Source organism: Alternaria hordeiaustralica (genome assembly GCF_023758085.1).
Source record: "Alternaria hordeiaustralica strain BMP 2776 chromosome Unknown scaffold_15, whole genome shotgun sequence".
NCBI lineage: Eukaryota > Fungi > Ascomycota > Dothideomycetes > Pleosporales > Pleosporaceae > Alternaria > Alternaria hordeiaustralica.
In genome coordinates, this window is record NW_026056787.1 from 452581 (window position 1) to 472595 (window position 20015).

The 20015-nt window shown below is 52.6% G+C and overlaps 7 protein-coding genes across 7 annotated transcripts; 5 read left to right on the forward strand and 2 right to left on the reverse strand.

Moving 5' to 3' along the window:
* Window positions 1-349: 349 nt before the first annotated feature.
* Window positions 350-3697, forward strand: J4E84_007213 (uncharacterized protein; the record flags this gene model as incomplete). Its single annotated transcript, XM_049389799.1, has 3 exons — window positions 350-354; window positions 429-2368; window positions 2421-3697. The coding sequence occupies 3 exons, from the start codon at window positions 350-352 to the stop codon at window positions 3695-3697; spliced, it is 3222 nt and encodes a 1073-aa protein (XP_049242543.1).
* Window positions 3698-4053: 356 nt separating this feature from the next.
* Window positions 4054-5785, forward strand: J4E84_007214 (uncharacterized protein; the record flags this gene model as incomplete). The annotated part of the gene is made up of 3 exons (XM_049389800.1): window positions 4054-4978; window positions 5037-5468; window positions 5559-5785. The coding sequence occupies 3 exons, from the start codon at window positions 4054-4056 to the stop codon at window positions 5783-5785; spliced, it is 1584 nt and encodes a 527-aa protein (XP_049242544.1).
* Window positions 5786-6214: 429 nt separating this feature from the next.
* Window positions 6215-6582, reverse strand: J4E84_007215 (uncharacterized protein; the record flags this gene model as incomplete). The annotated part of the gene is made up of 3 exons (XM_049389801.1): window positions 6215-6260; window positions 6427-6551; window positions 6574-6582. The coding sequence occupies 3 exons, from the start codon at window positions 6580-6582 to the stop codon at window positions 6215-6217; spliced, it is 180 nt and encodes a 59-aa protein (XP_049242545.1).
* Window positions 6583-12007: 5425 nt separating this feature from the next.
* J4E84_007216 (uncharacterized protein) lies at window positions 12008-15188 on the forward strand (the record flags this gene model as incomplete). The annotated part of the gene is made up of 8 exons (XM_049389802.1): window positions 12008-12543; window positions 12645-12929; window positions 12982-13076; window positions 13124-13387; window positions 13440-13542; window positions 13589-13620; window positions 13682-14087; window positions 14135-15188. The coding sequence occupies 8 exons, from the start codon at window positions 12008-12010 to the stop codon at window positions 15186-15188; spliced, it is 2775 nt and encodes a 924-aa protein (XP_049242546.1).
* A 719-nt stretch (window positions 15189-15907) lies between these two features.
* Window positions 15908-17025, forward strand: J4E84_007217 (uncharacterized protein; the record flags this gene model as incomplete). The annotated part of the gene is made up of 3 exons (XM_049389803.1): window positions 15908-16130; window positions 16187-16843; window positions 16901-17025. The coding sequence occupies 3 exons, from the start codon at window positions 15908-15910 to the stop codon at window positions 17023-17025; spliced, it is 1005 nt and encodes a 334-aa protein (XP_049242547.1).
* A 100-nt stretch (window positions 17026-17125) lies between these two features.
* On the reverse strand, window positions 17126-18833 carry J4E84_007218 (uncharacterized protein; the record flags this gene model as incomplete). Its single annotated transcript, XM_049389804.1, has 2 exons — window positions 17126-17212; window positions 17268-18833. The coding sequence occupies 2 exons, from the start codon at window positions 18831-18833 to the stop codon at window positions 17126-17128; spliced, it is 1653 nt and encodes a 550-aa protein (XP_049242548.1).
* Window positions 18834-19164: 331 nt separating this feature from the next.
* Window positions 19165-19960, forward strand: J4E84_007219 (uncharacterized protein; the record flags this gene model as incomplete). The annotated part of the gene is made up of 3 exons (XM_049389805.1): window positions 19165-19228; window positions 19280-19878; window positions 19922-19960. 3 exons carry the CDS (start codon window positions 19165-19167, stop codon window positions 19958-19960), a joined length of 702 nt encoding a protein of 233 aa, XP_049242549.1.
* Window positions 19961-20015: the final 55 nt, after the last annotated feature.

Consider the following 20015-nt stretch of genomic DNA (forward strand, 5'->3'; position numbering starts at 1 on the left):
GGGGTTACCATAACAACGCCCGAAGAAACAACACCACTGCATGCGCCTCCGCCGCATCACTGCTGGGGAAAGTAACTATTACACCCTTTTTGAACACATCCATATCGCATTGTTGCCCATTGCAATCACTTCTCGAGTGTCACGAATAGCGACGACACTTTTCTATACCCAATCTGAATTTTCGCGACGCATACACATAATGGACGGGTCCACACCACACAGTGGTTCACACTATGGACGGCCACCTGCATATGACTATGATGACGGATCCCCTCAGCAACTACAGGGAGGATCAACCATGCGTTTATTGACAAACGTGGACGAGGACCAAAGTTACGAACAGAGCTACATGCCGTGAGTATTTGTCTCACTCTTTTCCCCCCATCCACTTGCGTCCCGCATACGGACCCAATCTCATTCCCCACCAGAAGATCGTCTTTCGAGGACACTTCAAACATGTCGAATGCCAACAGCAACACGGCTGAACTGGGCGAGCGCATGACCATGTCTGAGGTTGGCAAGCAAAAGGCTGCCGAGGCGGACATTCACGACTTCCTGCGCGAGGCCGGCGATGCGCTGAGTTCGACGTCGAGCGCGGCAGCAATGCCTACGCAGATGCCGCGACGGAAGACGATCAAGTCGCAGTTCGACACGACGCCCTACAAGACCGTACGGTTACAAGACCCAGACTTACCATTGCTTTCTTCCCGCAGACCTCCGTCGCCAGTATCGCGATCATACCACCCCACAAATTCCTCAGTATCCGGCTTATCACGGACGCCGTCAGTGATGGATACCGCGCCAAACATGCCGCCGCCGGGAGAAGACCCATACGTACCCTACCGACGGCCGCTATCACCCGACCGACCATATTCACCCACGCGCACATCAGCCGACTACTCGCGGCCGCCAGCGTCAGTCAACTCATACGAGCCAGTCGACCTTCATGGCAGCCCACGGCCAGGCAGCCCTCAGCGACCACTACCACCTCAGCCCTTGTTCACCGGCCGCAGACCCAACTCCCGCGGCTCAGAGGGCACCATGGACATGACTGATATGACTTCGATACCCATTCACGACGATGACGACCCCTTCACCGACATTGGCGACGACCGACCCGACCTGCGATCGCGCGACTCGTACATGACCGACGACACATACACAGACATCTACACCGAGATGGATGAGAAGGCAGAGCACTACGGGCCGGCTCCCGATGGCGCACAAGAACGACGTGGAGCGCGAGACGCTGTAATGACGAAGAAGGAGGTTCGCTTGATCAACGGTGAACTCATTCTTGAGTGTAAAATCCCTACCATCCTCCACAGTTTCCTTCCACGACGAGACGACATCGAGTTCACGCACATGCGATACACAGCCGTCACATGCGACCCAGATGACTACTGTGATCGTGGATACAAACTGCGCCAAAACATCGGCAACCCGCGCGAGACCGAACTCTTCATCGCCATCACCATGTACAACGAGAACGAGATCGACTTCACCCGAACAATGCACGGTGTCATGCAGAACATCAGCCACTTCTGCTCGCGCATGAAGTCAAGAACCTGGGGAAAAGACGGATGGCAGAAGATCGTCGTCTGCATCATTGCGGATGGTCGCGGAAAGGTTCACCCGAGAACACTCGACGCGATCGCTGCCATGGGATGCTTCCAGGAAGGTATCGCAAAGAACCACGTCAATCAGAAAGAGGTCACTGCCCACGTCTACGAATACACAACCCAAGTCTCGCTGGACTCAGACCTCAAGTTCAAGGGCGCTGAGAAGGGCATTGTCCCCTGCCAAATGATCTTCTGCTTGAAGGAGAAGAACTCAAAGAAGCTGAACTCACATCGTTGGTTCTTCAACGCCTTCGGCCGCGCACTCAACCCGAACGTCTGCATTCTACTCGACGTGGGAACCAAGCCTGGACCCAAGGCTCTGTACCATCTGTGGAAGGCCTTTGACACTGACTCCTCGGTCGCTGGAGCTGCTGGAGAAATCAAGGCTGGCAAAGGCAAAGCGTGGCTTGGTCTGCTCAACCCGCTTGTCGCATCGCAGAACTTCGAATACAAGATGTCCAATATCCTCGACAAGCCATTGGAGTCAGTGTTTGGCTACATTACAGTCTTGCCAGGTGCGCTTTCGGCATACAGGTATCACGCGTTGCAGAACGATCACACCGGCCATGGTCCCCTCAGCCAGTACTTCAAGGGAGAAACGCTCCATGGTCAAGATGCAGATGTGTTCACCGCAAACATGTACTTGGCCGAAGATCGTATTCTGTGTTGGGAGCTTGTAGCGAAGCGTAGTGAACAATGGGTCTTGAAATACGTCAAAGCGGCGACTGGTGAGACCGATGTGCCAGGTAAGAACTAATCATCACAATCCTCTCAACGGCCAAAACTAACATGTCTCAGATACCGTACCCGAGTTCATCTCTCAACGTCGTCGTTGGCTGAACGGAGCTTTCTTCGCGGCTGTCTACTCACTTCTCCATTTCAAGCAAGTCTGGGCCACTGACCACACCATCGGTCGCAAGATCCTACTCCACATCGAATTCGTCTATCAGTTCGTGCAACTCCTGTTCACGTTCTTCTCGCTTGCCAACTTCTACCTGACCTTCTACTTCGTCGCCGGCTCACTGTCAGACCCGGAACTCGATCCTTTCGGCCACAACATCGGAAAATACATCTTCTACATCCTCCGCTACACATGCACGCTGCTCATCTGCATGCAATTCATCTTGTCTATGGGTAACCGACCCCAAGGTGCCAAGAAGATGTTCTTCTGGAGTATGGTCATGTACGGTGTCATCATGGCTTACACTACCTTTGCCTCTTTCTACATTGTCATTGTTCAACTGAAGGATCCGAAGGCAGAAAAGACGATCGGTGCCAATGTCTTTACCAACCTCATCATTTCGACTGCGACAACGATTGGTCTCTACTTCCTCATGTCCTTCATGTACCTGGATCCATGGCACATGTTTACGTCGAGTGCGCAATACTTCGCTCTTTTACCATCGTACATCGCCACCCTCCAGGTTTATGCCTTCTGTAACACTCACGATATCACTTGGGGAACCAAGGGAGACAACGTCGCGAAGACCGATCTGGGTGACGCCAAAGGAAAGAAGAAGGATATTGTCGAACTCGAGATGCCATCAGAGCAGCTGGATATCGACAGTGGATATGACGAGGCGCTTCGCAACCTCCGTGACCGTGTCGAAGTTGTCGAGCCCCCGATCTCCGAGTCGCAGCAACAGGAAGACTACTATCGTGCCGTGCGTACCTACATGGTAGTCATCTGGCTCATCTCCAACGCTGTCCTCGCCATGACTGTCAGCGAAGCCTACTCGGACCGCAAGGTGACGAACAACTTCTACCTGACCTTCATTCTCTGGGCTGTGGCTGGTCTCGCCTTCTTCCGCGCCATTGGCTCAACCACTTTCCTCATCATCAACTCTATCCAAGCCATCATGGAGACAAAGCTCAAGTGGGAGGACAAGATCGACGACAAGAAGAGCAATAGAACTGGTCTTGGAGGCGGTCGCAAATACGGAAGGAACAAATGGTGGAAGTTCGGATTTGGCGGCGGCGGCGTATCGTCGAGTTGGTTCTCAGGCAGCACGATTTCGAGTAAGCTTAGTAGCATGACTCCCAGTAACTGGGGTGGAAGCAGTGTCGGAAGATAGGTATACCCAGGGTAAGGAAGGGGCGGTAATGTGGTTTGTACTACGACTTCACGATGGACTGATCTTTGGCGTTCTGGATACATACTTTGGGATGATACCTGAGCTGGGCTGTTGAGCTCACTCCAGTGTAGTAAATAGCTTCTTGTGAATAATAACGATTCTCTCATATCGGCTTTGATCAGAAATAATGTTACCTTGGTGAAGATGTTGCCGCCTGTTCTGGGGTGACGCGCTGGGTCAGGAAGGCACGCTAGGGTCGTGTGTTTACATCCATCCCACTCCCGCTCCCATCCCGCCGCGCACGCAACCGGCGCAACACTCCCCACTTGCCTACCCAACGTACCGACGAGACCGAAATGGCGCCCAGAAGTAAAACCGCGAACATTTCCTTTACAGTCGACTCAGCTTCGGAAGACGAAATGACGGTCGACGAGCTCAATGCGCTTCCCACGCCCGAATCCACCAGCGACAAACCGGCGCGAAAAACGCGTGGAACTGCTGCGCAAACGAAGAAGACGGCTGCTGCGACCAAGGCGACTGCTAAGGGCAAGCCGGCGACGCGTCGGACAAGCGGTACGACTGCGGTAGCCATGAAGAAGAGCGCGGTGGCAGGCGCAAAGAAGGTAGCCGCAAAGGGCGGTCGCAAAGCACATGCAGAAGTTGAGGAGGCCAACGCGAGCGATACGGAGGAGGTAGAAGACTTTGAAGACCCGGAGCCGGTTGCGCAGGCCAAACCAGCTAAGAGAGGCAGGCCAGCGAAGAAGGCGCAAGAAGATGAGGTCGAAGAGCCAGCACCAGCGCCAGCAAAGAGAGGGCGCAAGGCAGCTGCGAAAGAACCCGCTGAGAAGAAGGAGACGAAAGCGAAGCCTGCGACAAAGTCAAGAGGAACGAAACGCGCGACCGAGCCAGAAACCGAGCCTGAGCCGGTGACAATCCCCGAGACACAACAAGAGCCAGACGCAGACACAATGGACATTGAAGACTCGATTGAAATGGGCGAAGAGATACCTGAAAGCATGCCTCCACCACAATCACAGCCCTCCGCCCGACGAGCGCAAGCCCAACCGAACAGTAGAGCGCGCCGAACATCAGCCTCACGGAAAAGAACAGGAAGCGTGTCAGACTCCGAACGCGACCCAGTGATGCGACGGAAAGTCGGCGACCTTACCAGGAAGCTAGATGCTATGACTGCCAAGTACGAAGCGCTCAAGGAGTCTGCGTCAACAGGCAAGGAATCGAACTTTGAGCAGCTTAAGAAGCGGACAGAGCAGATTGCCAAAGGTATGACTTTCTACATCTACATGTTATGAGTAAGCTTGTTTGCTAACACGACAAACAGACCAAGACGCCGTAATCAAATCCCTAAAAACGCAACTCACCGACCTCCAATCCCGCACCTCGACCCTCACCACCCTGAAGAAAGACCTCGCAGCCTCCACAAAAGAAACCACGCGTCTCACCGTCGAAAACAAGAAACTCGCCGATGCCCTCGCGACCGCGCAGAATGAGAGCAAGACTTTGTCGAGCAAACTCGCCGCTGCCCGTTCCTCCTCACAACAGCCCGAGACAAAGAACGTGCCTGGTAGCGCGGTGAAGGCTAGGACAACAGGTGTGGTGTTGCCGGGTACAGCGGAAGCAGCCAAAGAAGCGACGCTCGCGAAGCAAAAGGTGGATCTGTATAGCGATCTGACGAATTTGGTTGTCCTGGGCGTGAAGAGGAGTGAGGATGAAGAGGATGTGTTTGATTGTTTGCAGACGGGGAGGAATGGGAGTAAGTTATCCCCTATCTATACCATTCCCTTCCCATCACCACTGCCCCTACCATCTCCCCCATATTATTGTTGTACTAACGCTCCCATAGCTCTCCACTTCCACCTCACAGTCGCCACCTCGGGCTCCTCCTACGAAGAAACAGAGTTCATCTACCAGCCGCTGCTTAATGAGCAAAGAGACAGGGAACTATTGGACTTGCTGCCGGATTATCTGACTGAGGAGATTTGTTTCCCCAGGGCGCAGGCGGCGAAGTTTTATTGCAAGGTTGTGGATAGTATGAGTAAGAAGATTGTGCTTGAGGAGGATGGGGAGTAAGGTGGGTGCGAGTGGAGCAAGGGAGGTGAATCTGGGGGTGGAGGGAGATTGGAGGGAGGAGACGACATGAGCATCCTCCTTGTTATGTTCTGCGATGGTTACGAGGGCTCTATACCTGGTTGGTTGATTCGTATCTTTCTGCTTGTTTGTTAGGATCGCAAATACCCAGTCAAGTTCACGTTTATCAGTCGACTCCAATTCGTAGTACCAATCATCTGTGAAAAGCGTGGATAGTGGAGAGAGTTGATAGAGTCGTTCCAATGCTTGTTTGTTGGTACAATGGGCGATATCTACAATGCTGTCTCCTTCCCTGAAAGCTCACGCGCGTTTATCCGAGGCTATATCGAATTCCGCGACGTGTGTTTTCATTCGTCATCTACCATCATTCCCCTCGGTTCGAGCCGGATGCCATGTTGTGTTGTATCGTGTTTATTGCTTTCCTTGGACCTTGTCGGCGGCCTTCTTGACGTACTCCCTTTGATGATTTGTTAGCCATAGTCCTCTCGTATTCTATTTCATCCCATTCCATCCCTATCACGTCCTCTCCACCTCTGCTGCTCTCGCAGACGAACAGGTGCTTTCATGTCGCTGTAGAGGCGTGGGGTGTGTGGATACGTAGGTATGAAGGTGTGTGTACGCACTTGACAAAGTTCTCCTCATCAGGGCTCTTCGCGTTGATCGGGGGAGTAGTAGGGTCCTCGGCCTTCTTGCCGCCCATGGAGAGCGCAGCACCGGTGAATGTCACACCGAGGGTGGCCATCGCAAGCTGTAGCAACACGTTAGCCTACATTCTTCATATCCTCCAAGCCAATCCCATTATCCCCAATTGATCCTCTCCCGCCCCAGAGTCGCCGAGAAAGTACGGGCAGAGCATGCGCCACACTGCAGTTGTTCGCAACTTCCCAATCCAAACTTTTCCTCCTCTCGACATGCGGAAAAGGCAAGAACATACGACGTGCGATCCGACCTGACGGCCCATAATAGTGTACATAGCAACCATCTTTGCGGTATTCGAGGGTTTTCCGTGCCGTAAGCGGGGTGATGCGTCGTCAATGGATGGAGGGTGGAGGTAAGAGAGTCGTGGGGTGGGTGCAAGCGTTGCCGGGTGCTTGCGCGGAGCTCTCTTCGGAAGAGAAGATAGGGCTTGGCGGCGAAGTGTGGCGGTGGGGTGTGGCTGGTGCGTGGCTCAAATGGGAGGGACAGAGCATGGATCAGGTGGGTGGCTGGTGGGTAGGCAAGCGATTAAGTGGGTGTGACGTCTGTATGCGGCTACCGAGGTGGTGTGAGTGAGCTTGTTGGGGCCTGTGAGGTAGGCAGTAGTGGTACCGAAGAAGCATGGGGTGGTAAGCTTATACTACCAGCGCTTGCGAGATTACCTGTTCTTGTTCTCTTTCCGTTCGCCTTTTCTCTTTAGTAGTACGACGCGCACGCAGCTGGTTATAAAGAGAAGGAATTGAGCAACACCGCGACCATGGCGAAAGACAGCAACAAGAAGATCGAAGAGGTCGATGGTGTGCCTATAGAGCGACAAGGCGCGCGACCAGACTTCTCGATTCCACCGCCGAGGAAACAGTTACCGAAAGAGCTTCAGGATACACTCAATGATGAGGAGAAGTTGTGGGAGGTGCTTTACGATGGCGAGTATGTATACATCCTCAATCCCTACTTCACGACCAGCAATGCGCCTGCTCTCTCCTCCTCTACAGGATATAGATAGCTAACCTATTCCCAGAGGTGAAGACACAACAGACACCTCCCTCCGCTACGCCGCCTACGCCTCGCGCATCCGCACCATCATGCTCTCCGCCCACCGCTACGTAGCCTACACCTCCGACATAGGCGAATCCTTCCGCCCCATCGCACATCCCTACCTCGTAAAAGGCGCCTACGGTATCTCCTGGCTCTACCTCATGGGTGACGTCTCGCACGAAGGCTACAAAGCGTACGTTCGCAACCAGCGCATACTGCACCCGGAAAAGTACATGGACGACGCTGCAGAGAAGAGCCTGGAGAACGCGACGAGTAAGGATAGGGATATGGCGGCGACGGGTGGCAAGAGTAATGCGGCGGGGATATTCGATAAGGTGCAGGAGGCTGCAAAGCAGGCGACGAGTACGGAGGGAGTCAAGTATGGGGATGCGGGGAGTGCGTTGACGGGTGGGCAGGTGGTTGGCGGGAGGATACCGGCGATTGAGGATTACAGGGCTGTTATGGCACAAAGGGCTGTGTTCCAGGCTGTTGCGTCTATGGGTCTGCCGGCTTTTACTATTCACAGTATAGTCAGGTATTCTGGGCGTGCGCTGAAGGATGCGAAGAATAAGACGTTGAGGACGTGGGGGCCTATTGGGGTAAGTGGTTCTGTCGAAGTAGATTGGAAGGGGAGTAAGATACTAACGATACGATAGCTTGGTCTCGCGGGTGTACCTTTCCTGCCTTACATCTTCGACGAGCCGGTGGAGCATGCGACGGAGTGGCTGTTTTATAATGCGTTCAAGACGTTCGGTGGAGAGAAGGCGGTGGAGGGGAGGCCGGCGACGGGCGTTAAGGAGCTGAGGAAGGAGGAGACGGAGGCGAATAAGTTGAAGAAGGAGTTGTAGAGGGCTTGAGAGGTGGACACACGACATGCGTAGATATCACGATACACGCTATACACTCTGTATGAATGTAAATATGGAATTCTTCTCTTCGAAACGCTTTGAATAAGACCAGATGTGATTCCATTCATATAGACGGGTATCTTTGCAAGGGACCAAGACCATTCTTTCAAGAGATTCATTGCGCTGATGCTCAAGCCTTTCCTCTCTTCCCTCCTTTCTCGCAAGCCTCTGTAAACACCCTCAACAACTCAGGGAAATCGCACACATTCATCGACTCAAACGCCGGATTCTTGTCCACCTTCAATGCACTCATACGCGGACTCTTGATACCAAAAGCGAACTTAGCAAGAAACCTAGGGTCATCACGTACGCTGACTGCCTTCAGTACTTGTTGGATCTTAGCTGGGTCAGGGGGTTGAGGCGGCTCATCAGGCAGTATGGCCTGCGTATGAGTCTCGCACCACGTGCAATGCCCGCATTCCTCTGCTATATCAGTGCTCTCTCCGAAGTAGTCTGCGAGTGACCTAGACAGGCAGCGTTTGTCGGTGATGAGATTGATGAGGGCTTTCGTGCGTGCGAGATTTTGTTTCTCGGTCTTCTCCATGGTTTCGTCCAGCTGCGCGACGATCTTGTCGATCTCTTCGGGTGTAGATGGTAAAGGACGTTCAAGGCGGTAAATGTTCTGCACACCTTCTTTCTTCAGCTCGATCGCGCCGCGCTCGTTCCATTCGTCCATTTTGCGCACTAGATCTGCTCGAGGTATATTGGATGAGTTCGCTAGGTCGTCCAAGGCGACGTGCGTCCATTTACTACTCTGGACGGATGCTCTGACGATAGCGGAAGCTGCGGATGAGCCATCATTCTTTACGAGATTCGGGTTCTTCGTGATGTACGAATACTTCGCGTACATAGCTCCAGCAGAACGGAAGAGCCCAAAGTTCAACTCCATTTGCGCGTACAGGATACTAAGAACGATCGCTTTGATGTCGGTTGCCTGCCCTTGTGTATACAATGAGAGCTGGAAAGTATCACCTGCTTTGAGCTTCGAGCGAGCAGGAGAACATATATCCTGCATCAAGAGCTTCAATGAGCGGAGCGAAGGCCGGTCGCCGTAGGTGAAGATGTTGCGGAGGTAGAAATCTTTCGTCGAGAGGTAGAACATGCACGTACTCGGCTTTCCGTCTCGTCCAGCTCTGCCGATTTGTTGACTGTAAGACTCGATGCTGTCAGGTATGTCGAAATGAACAATGCTACGAATGTCTGGTTTGTCGATACCCATACCGAATGCGATTGTTGCGATAACGATCATGTCAGTGCTAGCCAGAAACTCGTCTTGCGTTTTCGTGCGCAATGGTGCAGGCATTCCGGCGTGATAGAACTTGGCGTTGAAGCCACGCTTCTTCAATTCTGCGGCCAGCATCTCTGTGCCTTTTTGAACCGTCACATATACGATGGTAGGACCTGGGTACTTTTTGACGTGAGCAGCAAGTTTCGACACGTAATCGGCGTCTTTTCCGTTCGCCTCGGCAAGAAGACGTAGATTGGGACGGTACATGGTCGTCCTGAACAGGCCCTCTTTCGATATGGAGAAAGCATCCCGGATGTCTTCGGCAACTTTCGGTGTGGCTGTAGCTGTCAAGCACACGACTCTCTCAACTTGTGCTTCTTTTGCGAAGCGAGCAATCTTGAGGTAATCGGGACGGAATGAGTGGCCCCACTCTGAGATACAATGCGCTTCATCCACGGCTAGCAGACGGATACCTCCGGGAATATCTTTGAGCGACGCAATGAAACCTTCGCTATTGAGGCGTTCCGGTGCGCAGTATATCAGATCTAAATGCCCCTTCTTAAGGTCGTCTTGCGTAGCCAGGAATTGGTCGCGAGAGATGGATGAGTTCAGTACGGCAGCTTTGATACCGCGGCGCAAGAGGGCGTCGACCTGATCCTTCATCAAAGCAATGAGTGGCGCGATGACTAGAGTGACGCCACTTTGTTCACGCGTCCGGCGACCAAGCTCTTCGTCTTGATATCTGAACGCCACAGCAGGCACCTTGGAAAGTTAGACGAATTCTGATTTCAAAAGACAGGACTCGCCTGGTAGCAGAGACTCTTGCCACCTCCAGTGGGGAATACAACAACTGCACTTCCTCCATCAAGGAGGCGGGTAATAGCTCTTTCCTGTTCGAGCCGAAAGCCATTCAGCCCGAAGCGTCCTTTCAGGATGTTGTTTGCGAGGATTTTGCTGGCCGATGGCGCATCGGTGGTGTTCTCCTTATGTCGACTCCGTTTGGTTAAAGACTCAATGTCTGCGCTGTCGTTGGCGATCTTACGCTTTCCATCAGGCGCAACGTTTGTACTAGCAGCGAACTGCTCTTCGTCACCCGAAGACCAGCCAAACTCATCGTCGCTCATGTCAGCGTATCAAGCGATGGCTGAACACCTGTAGTAGTTCGAAATCTTGGAAATGCGACCGCGATTGGCGATTGCTGGGGAAGGTCGCGGTGTCACCAATGCGTGGCAGTCGCGACTTGACCCAAACCCAGGGTTACACGCCAAGGGATCAAAAGCGCGCTAGCACGTGATTAGACGTGTCACCACCTGGGCACCTGCAGTGCAGCTCGCGAAGAGGGACGATAACGGACAATGCACTCCCCCAAGACCCTCAATGGTCATGCATACAGCTGGCTGAATCTCTTGACTGTGCATTGTCAGGTCGAGGCTGCGTTGCTCTGACGGCGACATCTGCTAGTGACGGCCCCATTCCTCAAGCTGAGTGAGAATCACCATCACCTACTTCACCCTCTCGGGACATCCGCCAAGGTACTCTTTGACTATTATGCACGTATGTCTGGGATTAACGACGTTGCCTTCGACTTTGGGACGGTCATCCCGGTGTGCCACGCCGAAATGCTGCGAGGCCACCTGGGTTGGCACTCGCGTGGGATGTGAGTAAATATCATTGTCTCCAAAAGAAGCAGTTGGTAGCGGAGCATTGCGCCGAAATCGAAGATCTTTCAGACCCTGAAGGATTCGCTTTCGCTATTTCAATTCCTCCCGCGTTCGAGATTGAACTAGCGGCCAGATCAAAGCTTTACACTCGCCACACTGACCAATCACTGAGAACGTTTCCTTCTCCTGTACGCTGATCCGATATCCGGTGCATCTACGTTTAGTGAGAAACTGCGGGCATCGAGAACTAGAACGGTCCGATTTTGACCCCACTTTCAGGGACATACAGCAGCTGCAATGCCGCACATTGGGTACTTCACCGGTGCTCTTTCCGGGCTCACACACCTAGGGTAAGCCGGTACGCTACCACAAACAACGCACCAACTCACTCAATTCTCATCCGAGTTATACACGCCACATCCATAGTCTGGATATCAATTGCAAAGCCACTTGAGAATATAGCGTGGTCTTGACTTCCCCAGTAGCGAGTCTGCCTTGCCCGTGCAGCTTCATCGCGACACACTTGCTGGACACCGCCCTTTCCGTCGCATTGCTACGTCCGCATCTTGCATTATGCGCTGAGACCAAGCATTTACCGATCATCATCTTTTACGCCAAACTTCAATCGCCTATCCTTCGTCTATGTCCCGTCGAGGGTTACTACGACCCATCCGAGATGCCGTCGGCCGAGCCCTCCCACAGGCGCCTGCTGGACCTAGAGGATCTGGAATTTGATGCCGCACCACTGTTCGTCATCAGAGCGGGTGAGATAGCTCTTGAATTCGAGTTTGTCTTCTGTAATGAAGCGTTTCGCAGACTCCCTCTCTGCAACTCCATCCTAGCCGAGGAAAGAGCATCACTCCTGTTCCGCTCATGGGCGCAAGCACTGGGTGAATACAAACCTCGATATGAATTCGGTGGTCATGTTTGGACCGCAGAACTGGCAGGGAGAAATGGTGGCTTCAAGCTAGTGAGAGCGACAGGATCCGACGCGCAGCAGCAAGAAGCGCCTTCCTTGGAGGAAGAAGCAGACGATGACGATCATCTCACTATGATTCGAGCGCCAGTCTTTACACGATCAAAAGCACAGCTCATCAATGACCTCAAGCGCGATAGATCAATATCGCTCAAGAACATTCCGTATACGAACCTTCATGCCAGGTGGGAAAGTATCCAGACTATGATGGAGATGAGCGATGTTGGAGTGTTTGAGTACAACGCAGAGGGAAAGCTTTTGCATGCTAATGAGGCATGGTATAAATTGAGGTAACTACAACCACAACACGATGTTTCACGGCGTTGACAAGTCCCAGCTCCCACCCCAAAAACGTCAATCCTGACGAGTTCTCATTCATGGATCTTGTCTACCCCGATGACCAAGCACTGGTCATGTCCATGTGGAATAAGCTTTCGCAGGGAAAATCCGTTACGTTCGAGATGCGATGGAAGGCACCCACAGGAACGGAACGCGCCGCGCAATGGGTACTTTCAGCTTGTGTTCCGGTCTTCGATGATGACAAGAAATTGATCGGTGTTGCCGGCAATACCGTGGACATCAACGCACAAAAGAAGTCGCAAGAGGCAGCACAAGCACAAGTGTAAGGTTGATTTGCAGCATGCCTGATGTAAACATACTGATTCCATTTCTAGCGAAGCACTCGAACAAGCGCGGCTGGCGGAAATGAAATTTGCGCGCTTTGCCCAAGTATCCCCTACCGCTATATACGTGTACATACCTGAGGGTGGTATGTGGGATCGGCTCATCGCAGAGTATTTGCTAATCTTGATATAGGCATGAACTTCGTCAATGACCATTTCTTCGAGCTTACTGGCCATCCACATGGTTCAGTCAGCCAATACGACTGGTTTAACCTCATCGCTAAGGAGGATGTCGAAAAAGTCAAGAAAGGTTGGGAGAACATGCTCACGAGCGGTAAAGCCAAAGGTATACAATTTCGTTTGAACAAGACTTGGGTCAATCAAGATGGTATTCGCTCGAATATATGGGTGCAAAGTTCAAGTTGCCCAGAGCTGGACGAGAACGGCAAAGTGATAAGTAAGATGATGCCTTTCTGCATTCTTCATCATGCATATGCTAATCCCTGTAGGCATTATGGGGACGTTATTCGACATATCACAGTTCAAGTGGGCTGAAAGCGTTCAGCGGCGCCGCATTCACGAAGCGCTGGAAGCAAAACGACAACAAGAAAAGTATTTCACTGCGCGCTCTGCAATCGACTCTTGTTGACAAGTCCAGCTTCATTGATATGACTTCGCACGAACTCAGGAGTGAGTAACGCATCTGCACAAGATATACGAGCCACCGCTAACGTCGTTTGCCAACATCTAGATCCACTGTCGGCAGTCATACAATGCGCCGACTCCGTTATCGCTTCGCTCCAACAACTATCCAGACGCCAAATCATAGCATCGAAAGATTCGTCCGAAACATCCAAGGCAGAAGCAGAAGTTCAGAGCTGCATCGAATCGCTGCTGATCATCGTGTCATGTTCGATGCACCAAAAACGCGTTATTGACGACGTGCTCACCCTGTCGAAACTTGATTCTAACTTGATCTTGATCACGCCAATGCGCGTGCAGCCCGCGGTGGTGGTATCGGATGCGGTGCGCATGTTCGATGTCGAGTGCAACCAGGCGGGCATTAAGCTCGCTTTCCTCATTGATGAGACTTTCAATGGCATGGATTGGACGATGCTTGACCCCTCGCGCCTCTTGCAAGTCCTCATCAATCTACTGTAAGATTCTCATCTCCATGTCGCATACCCTCCGCTAACAATACCAGAACCAACGCCATTAAATTCACCAAAGACCGCCCTCAAAAAGCCATCACCGTCACTATCGGTGGCTCCTGGACCCGTCCACCTAAGTGCTGGAACGAGATAACCTTCACCGACGATGAGAAGCCCAAGACAGACATCACCGACAAAGCTGAATGGGGCGAAGGTAAAGTAGCATTCCTCTGGCTGAAGGTCAAAGACACCGGCTGTGGTATGACCACAGACGAGCAAAAGAAACTCTTCTCCCGATTCTCGCAAGCCACACCACGCACGCACGTTAAATACGGCGGTTCAGGGCTCGGCCTCTTCATCTCCAAATCGCTTACGAAGTTACAAGGAGGTGCCATCGGCGTCCACTCCGAGAAAGAGCAAGGCTCAACATTCGCCTTCTTCATCAGCACCCGCCTCGCGCACCCACCAGCCGACCAAGTCTCTGCGCGCGCCGTGCAAGCTCGGCCCGTCCCTCGTCGTACCATGACAGGCGAAGAAGCCATGCAATCGATCAGACTCAACGTACTCATCGTAGAAGACAACCTCGTCAACCAAAAGGTGCTTAGGAAGCAACTGCAAAAGTTCGGCTGGAACATCAGTGTAGCAGGTAACGGCCAAGAAGCGTTGGAATGGCTAAAAGACAGCGTATACTGGCGCAACGAGGAAGACAGTTCCAAGCCGGAGAAGAAACACGACCTCGACATCATTCTCATGGACATAGAAATGCCCATCATGGATGGCCTTACCTGCGCCCGCCTTATCCGCGACTACGAACACCAGGGTCTTCTTGCTGCACCACCAACTCCGGGGGTGCCTTCGTCGGGTCGGGCTTGTCATAAGAAGACTTCATCTACGTCTTCGGCGTCGCATGAGCGGCCGGATAAGCAATCACTTCGTCTGCCCATCCTGGCTGTGAGTGCGAATGCGCGTATGGAGCAGATTGAACAGTCGCTGGCGTCGGGGATGGACGATGCGATTTCGAAACCTTTTCGTATTCCGGAACTTTGGCCGAAGATTAGGGGGTTGGTGAGGAGGGTTGCGGATGCGGATACGAAGGTTAGGTCGTGATGGTTCGTGGGCATATGGTTCATTGGGTGGGGTTTGCATACTGGTGGCGTTGGCTAGATATATGAGCATGGATGCGGCGTTCAGTAGGAGTAACAATTCAGTGGTTTCGATGATTATAAACATGGTATGCAGGAAGGTGCCATGCGACAGAGTGTGCGATACGTAAGTCTTCATTGTGTCTACATGCTTTCAACCACGGCGTCGGAATATGAGCTTGACTCGTTGGACCACTCCTGACTGCATGCTCTCCGCGACCCAATGAAGAGCTATGTACCTCCTCATAAGATGCACATGAATCAGTATAAGGCTGTAGTTTCCTTGATAGGACAAGATATTGATGGCCTTGGAAAAGCGCATTTGAAGCGTACCGTGTAGACGTGTGGTCCCATGGACACCCATTCTGAACAACTGTTACCCCGACTGTGCATATCTTCCCACTGTTCGCCCGCCCCGACTTGGCGATGCATCAATTTTACTAAGCTAGATGCTTAAGTCCGATGCATCGTGTAAGCTCAGTCAGCGTTCTTGTGCCCTGCCAAGACGATCGAGTAGCGCAATAGGAAAGAGTAGTAAAGCAACAGCGCTTCGAGCCAAGAAGGCGTAGGAGACCTACTGCATGGCCTTGAAGATATCGACGACTGCGGGAATGTGAACATAGATAAAGCTGCGCATGTTGACGGGGTTCTGGTAACCTACGGCGGATCTCTCTACCCTGCAGTATGAAGCTCACTACCATCATCGGCGCTTTTGTGTTCGCTATACCACAAATTACGTTCGCGCAATTATCGAAATTCGATGACTGGGAACACGAGCGCATTCAACTAGATGATGTCTCGATTCACTTCCGCTACCACGGCCAAGGACCACCCGTTCTGCTCGTACATGGCTTCCCCCAACACTCACTCACATGGCATACCATCGGTCCAATACTGGCTCAAAACTGCACGTCTTCGCACATCGTCGGTGATGAGAGCATCATATGCTAATGTGGAAGGCAGACACGGTAATCGCCCCAGACATCCGCGGATGTGGCGACTCGTCCATCCCCACTTCGAAGAACTACACCGCTGCAGCCGCGGGCGCAGACCTCAAAGCCATCTTAGACTACCTCAACATCACATCCACCTACGTCTTTGCGCACGACAAGGGTGTGGGGTTGGCGACATCCCTCGCTATCGAACATCCTTCGCTTGTTAAAGCTATCATACTCGCTGAATACGCACTCCCAGGATATGGATATCCCTTAACAGTTCAGAGTCCCAGCTTGTACCAGAACTGGCAGCTGGCCTTCTTTGCCGTGCCTGATGCAGCCGAGTTCTTTATCCGGGACCGCGAGAAACAGATGTTGAGTTGGTACTTTTTCCACGCGAGTTATTCCGGTACGGCGGCCGTGAGTGAAGACCACTTGCAGCGGTATACGAATGAGATTGCGAAACCGGGGTTTTTGAGGAGCGGCATGGAATACTTCGCAGCGGCGTGGGAGGACGAGGCGTACTTTAATTCCGTGTTTGGAAGTGGACATAGGTTGCAGATGCCGTTGTTGGCGCTGGGTGGTGAGGCGAGCTTTGGGCCTGTGTCGCTGTTGGAACAGGTATGGTTGCAGGTTGGCGATGACTTTGTTGCTGAGTTGATTCCGAAGGCTGGGCACTGGATTGGTGAGACCTTTTCTTGGATAGCATCTCAGCTATAGCGAAGAGCTAACGACGTTACAGGTGATGAGAATCCTATTTGGACTGGTAATCGCGCCTTGCGCTTCTTTGAAGAAGCTGGGGAGGTGAGCAGTGTTGATCTGTCCTACCTTAAAGATCAAGTGACTCTGCAAGGTGGTACCATTTGATGAAAGGCGATCGCAATATTTCAAGATCGCGATTGGCACAGGAAGGGTCTGGGGAACAAGTAGAAGAATTGTTCGGTATCGCTCTAAAGTGGCATTGGCATCATGATGTACTAGGGCTTCCTTCAAGCCCACTGCGACGGCGAAAATCTTGCAACCAATTCGGGTTGTCTGCTACTGTTTGGTTCCACTAGCGTACATGTTAGCATTTGTCTGGTATACAATGGGTCGTTTCGCTTCCTCACCGCATCATCCGCATCCTGGTATAACAACCTCCGCGACTCGCGTTGAAACATCTCATCCGTCGGTATAATACCCGACAACATCTGCTGTCTCGCAAAGCGACTAAGATGGCGCGTCAAAACCTTCGCAAAGTCATAATCGTGCTGCGTAGAAAGGTTTCGGAGAGCTTCTAAAGAGTCCTCAAAAGCTTGATGGTCCGGTGTCTGGGTAACCTCTTTCGGAGACTCTTGGACTGGCTCTTCTTCCCGTTGATATTCTTCCCGTTGGATCTGCGAAATCATTTGCTTTGTATGATCGATGGATCCGGGATTCGTGGCAGAGAAGGGTACGACAGTCTTCGCTTGTTCGGCCAGTAGGTAGGGTGGAAACGCATTGATGACACGGGCAGCCACAGCCGGTTCGAAATCGTGATCGCCTTTCCAATCGGCCATGGTTTTGCCCTCTTTGAAATGTGCGGCGAGGTGGTCTGCTCTCTCATCCCAACTACTTAGATTGGCATTGCATATACCACAGCGACATGTCACTGGCAGAGTCTCAAGTTTCCAGTCGTCGATGAGAGGTAGCGTTTCGAGTCCGTGGACTAGACGAAGGTGTTGCGTGAGATGATCTTTGCGGTGGAAGATACGCGGGCTGTTGCTGCCGTCCGTGCATGCCGCGTGATTATGTTTCTGCAGATGCTGGGGTGTTGGATCCAGTGCACTACAGTAGGCACAGTGTACTCTACCCGTAAGAGGTAGCACCACAGAAGCTCCATGCGGCGTGCACATCCAGCTTTCGAGGTTTAGATGTAGCGATATCTCGTGTCGCTTCCAGTCGTACTTGTGCTTGAAGGTGTCGCAACAGAAGGTACACTTGAATATACGATCAGGGTCCAGCATATTGCCTCTGACTCTTCCCTTGCTTCTTGTCTTTGCTTGACTGCGACGCTTCGATTGCGACGTGGCGGAGCGGCTCGAATTCGCGGATCGTAATGAGGATTCGCTTGCAGCGCTATCGAGACTCGTGGTAGAGGAAGGGCCGCGATACTTGCGGAACGCATCGCCGCTGGAGGGCCGACTGATACGTGGTGAGTGGCCTATAGGCCTGTCCTCCAAGGCATGGTAGATAGCCGACAGAGATGCGGCTTCGTCTTCAGGCGGCGAGTTCCGCCAGCGCTGAATGGCCAGTGACTGACCCTCTTCGTGTCGAGGACTTCCACTCGGTATTACCATCGGGCTGACAGTGCCCGTTGACCTTCGCTTAAAGTACTTGCTTCGACGGCGAGGGAGTGTGTGATGACGCTGCGGCTGTGGGCGCTCGTGAAACTCAGTCGGCTGGTACGCGTCGAATGGATAACTTGGCGAAGTCATACCACTCAGCGGTTGTAACGTATCATCTAACGTAAAGTCGTGGAAGTTCGGGTCGATCGCCAAGTCGTCGTCGATGCTGAATGCGGCAGGAGCATCAGATACAGCGTTAGTCGCACCCTGGCCGACATCTGTAGCGAGGAAGTTGTCGAACCACGAAGGGTCGATCGTATCTTCGTTCCATGATTGGAAGTTCCAGTTGTTCACTTGTTGATGATCCATGGCTCCAGAAGTCGCGAGTGTTGTTTTGGAGATGACGACAATGGCTGGAAATGGAGGTACGATGAAGGCGTCAGCCCGAAGTCGGCGCCGCTACCGATGCAACCTTTACCAAGTGATCGCGTATAGATCTAGGTTAGCAAGCGAATGCAGTACACCGCAAAGAACCTCGGGCTGTCTCTGGCCGACTGCTAGATATTGCGAGGCATGCAAGGCGTAGGGCGTGAGGTGGGGCGAACTTCAGAACGCGCTAGCCCCGCGATCTAGACAATTCTTCCCTCTAGCGCAACAGGACCGGATGTTCACGACGCGACATAACGTGACTTGCGATACGATGGAAGACGAAAACGGCAAAGCTGTTGCGGAGCAACATGAACAAGTTCTCGAAGGTGTTTTCGGTAAGTGATATCTTCGCCTCCCGCCCGTACCTTGTTACTAACTCTGTATAGCCGTGGTGAAGCCTGCGAATGTCTCCTCAGCAGACGTGCTTCTTAAACTCCAGTCAACATTCGCTTCCTCAGATACATTCGCGCCACTGCGCAGACACCAGCCGAAACGTACCAGCAAATCCTCCGACCAAGTATTCCGCCTAGGACATGGCGGCACGCTCGATCCCCTAGCCTCCGGCGTGCTCATCGTTGGCATCGGGCGTGGCACAAGATCGCTCTCACAGTACCTAGCATGTGACAAAAGCTACGACACCACCATTCTATTCGGTATGAGTACCGACAGCTACGACTGTACTGGGACTATGAAGACAAGAGCAGACGCCTCGCACGTGACCCGTCAGCTTGTCGAGGAACAACTGCCCAACTTTCTCGGGACGATTCAGCAAGTTCCACCCGTGTACTCTGCGCTAAAGATCAACGGCATGAAAGCTTGTGAGTATGTACGACAGGGCAAGGAATTACCTCAGGCGTTGGAAAGTAGGGAGATGGAAGTGAAGAGGTGTGACCTACTCGAATGGTATGATGCGGGACAGCATGACTTCGCGTTCCCCGGCGAAGAGGAACCCGCTCCAGCACCCGCGGTGCGGATCAGATTGAAGGTGTGTTCTGGCTTCTACGTTCGGAGCTTTGCGCACGATCTAGGCGTCGCTTGCCATACCGTTTCGCACATGGCTGCGCTGAAGCGCGAAGTGCAAGCCAATTTTGTGCTCCAGCCTTCTCCGTTTCCGGAGGACAC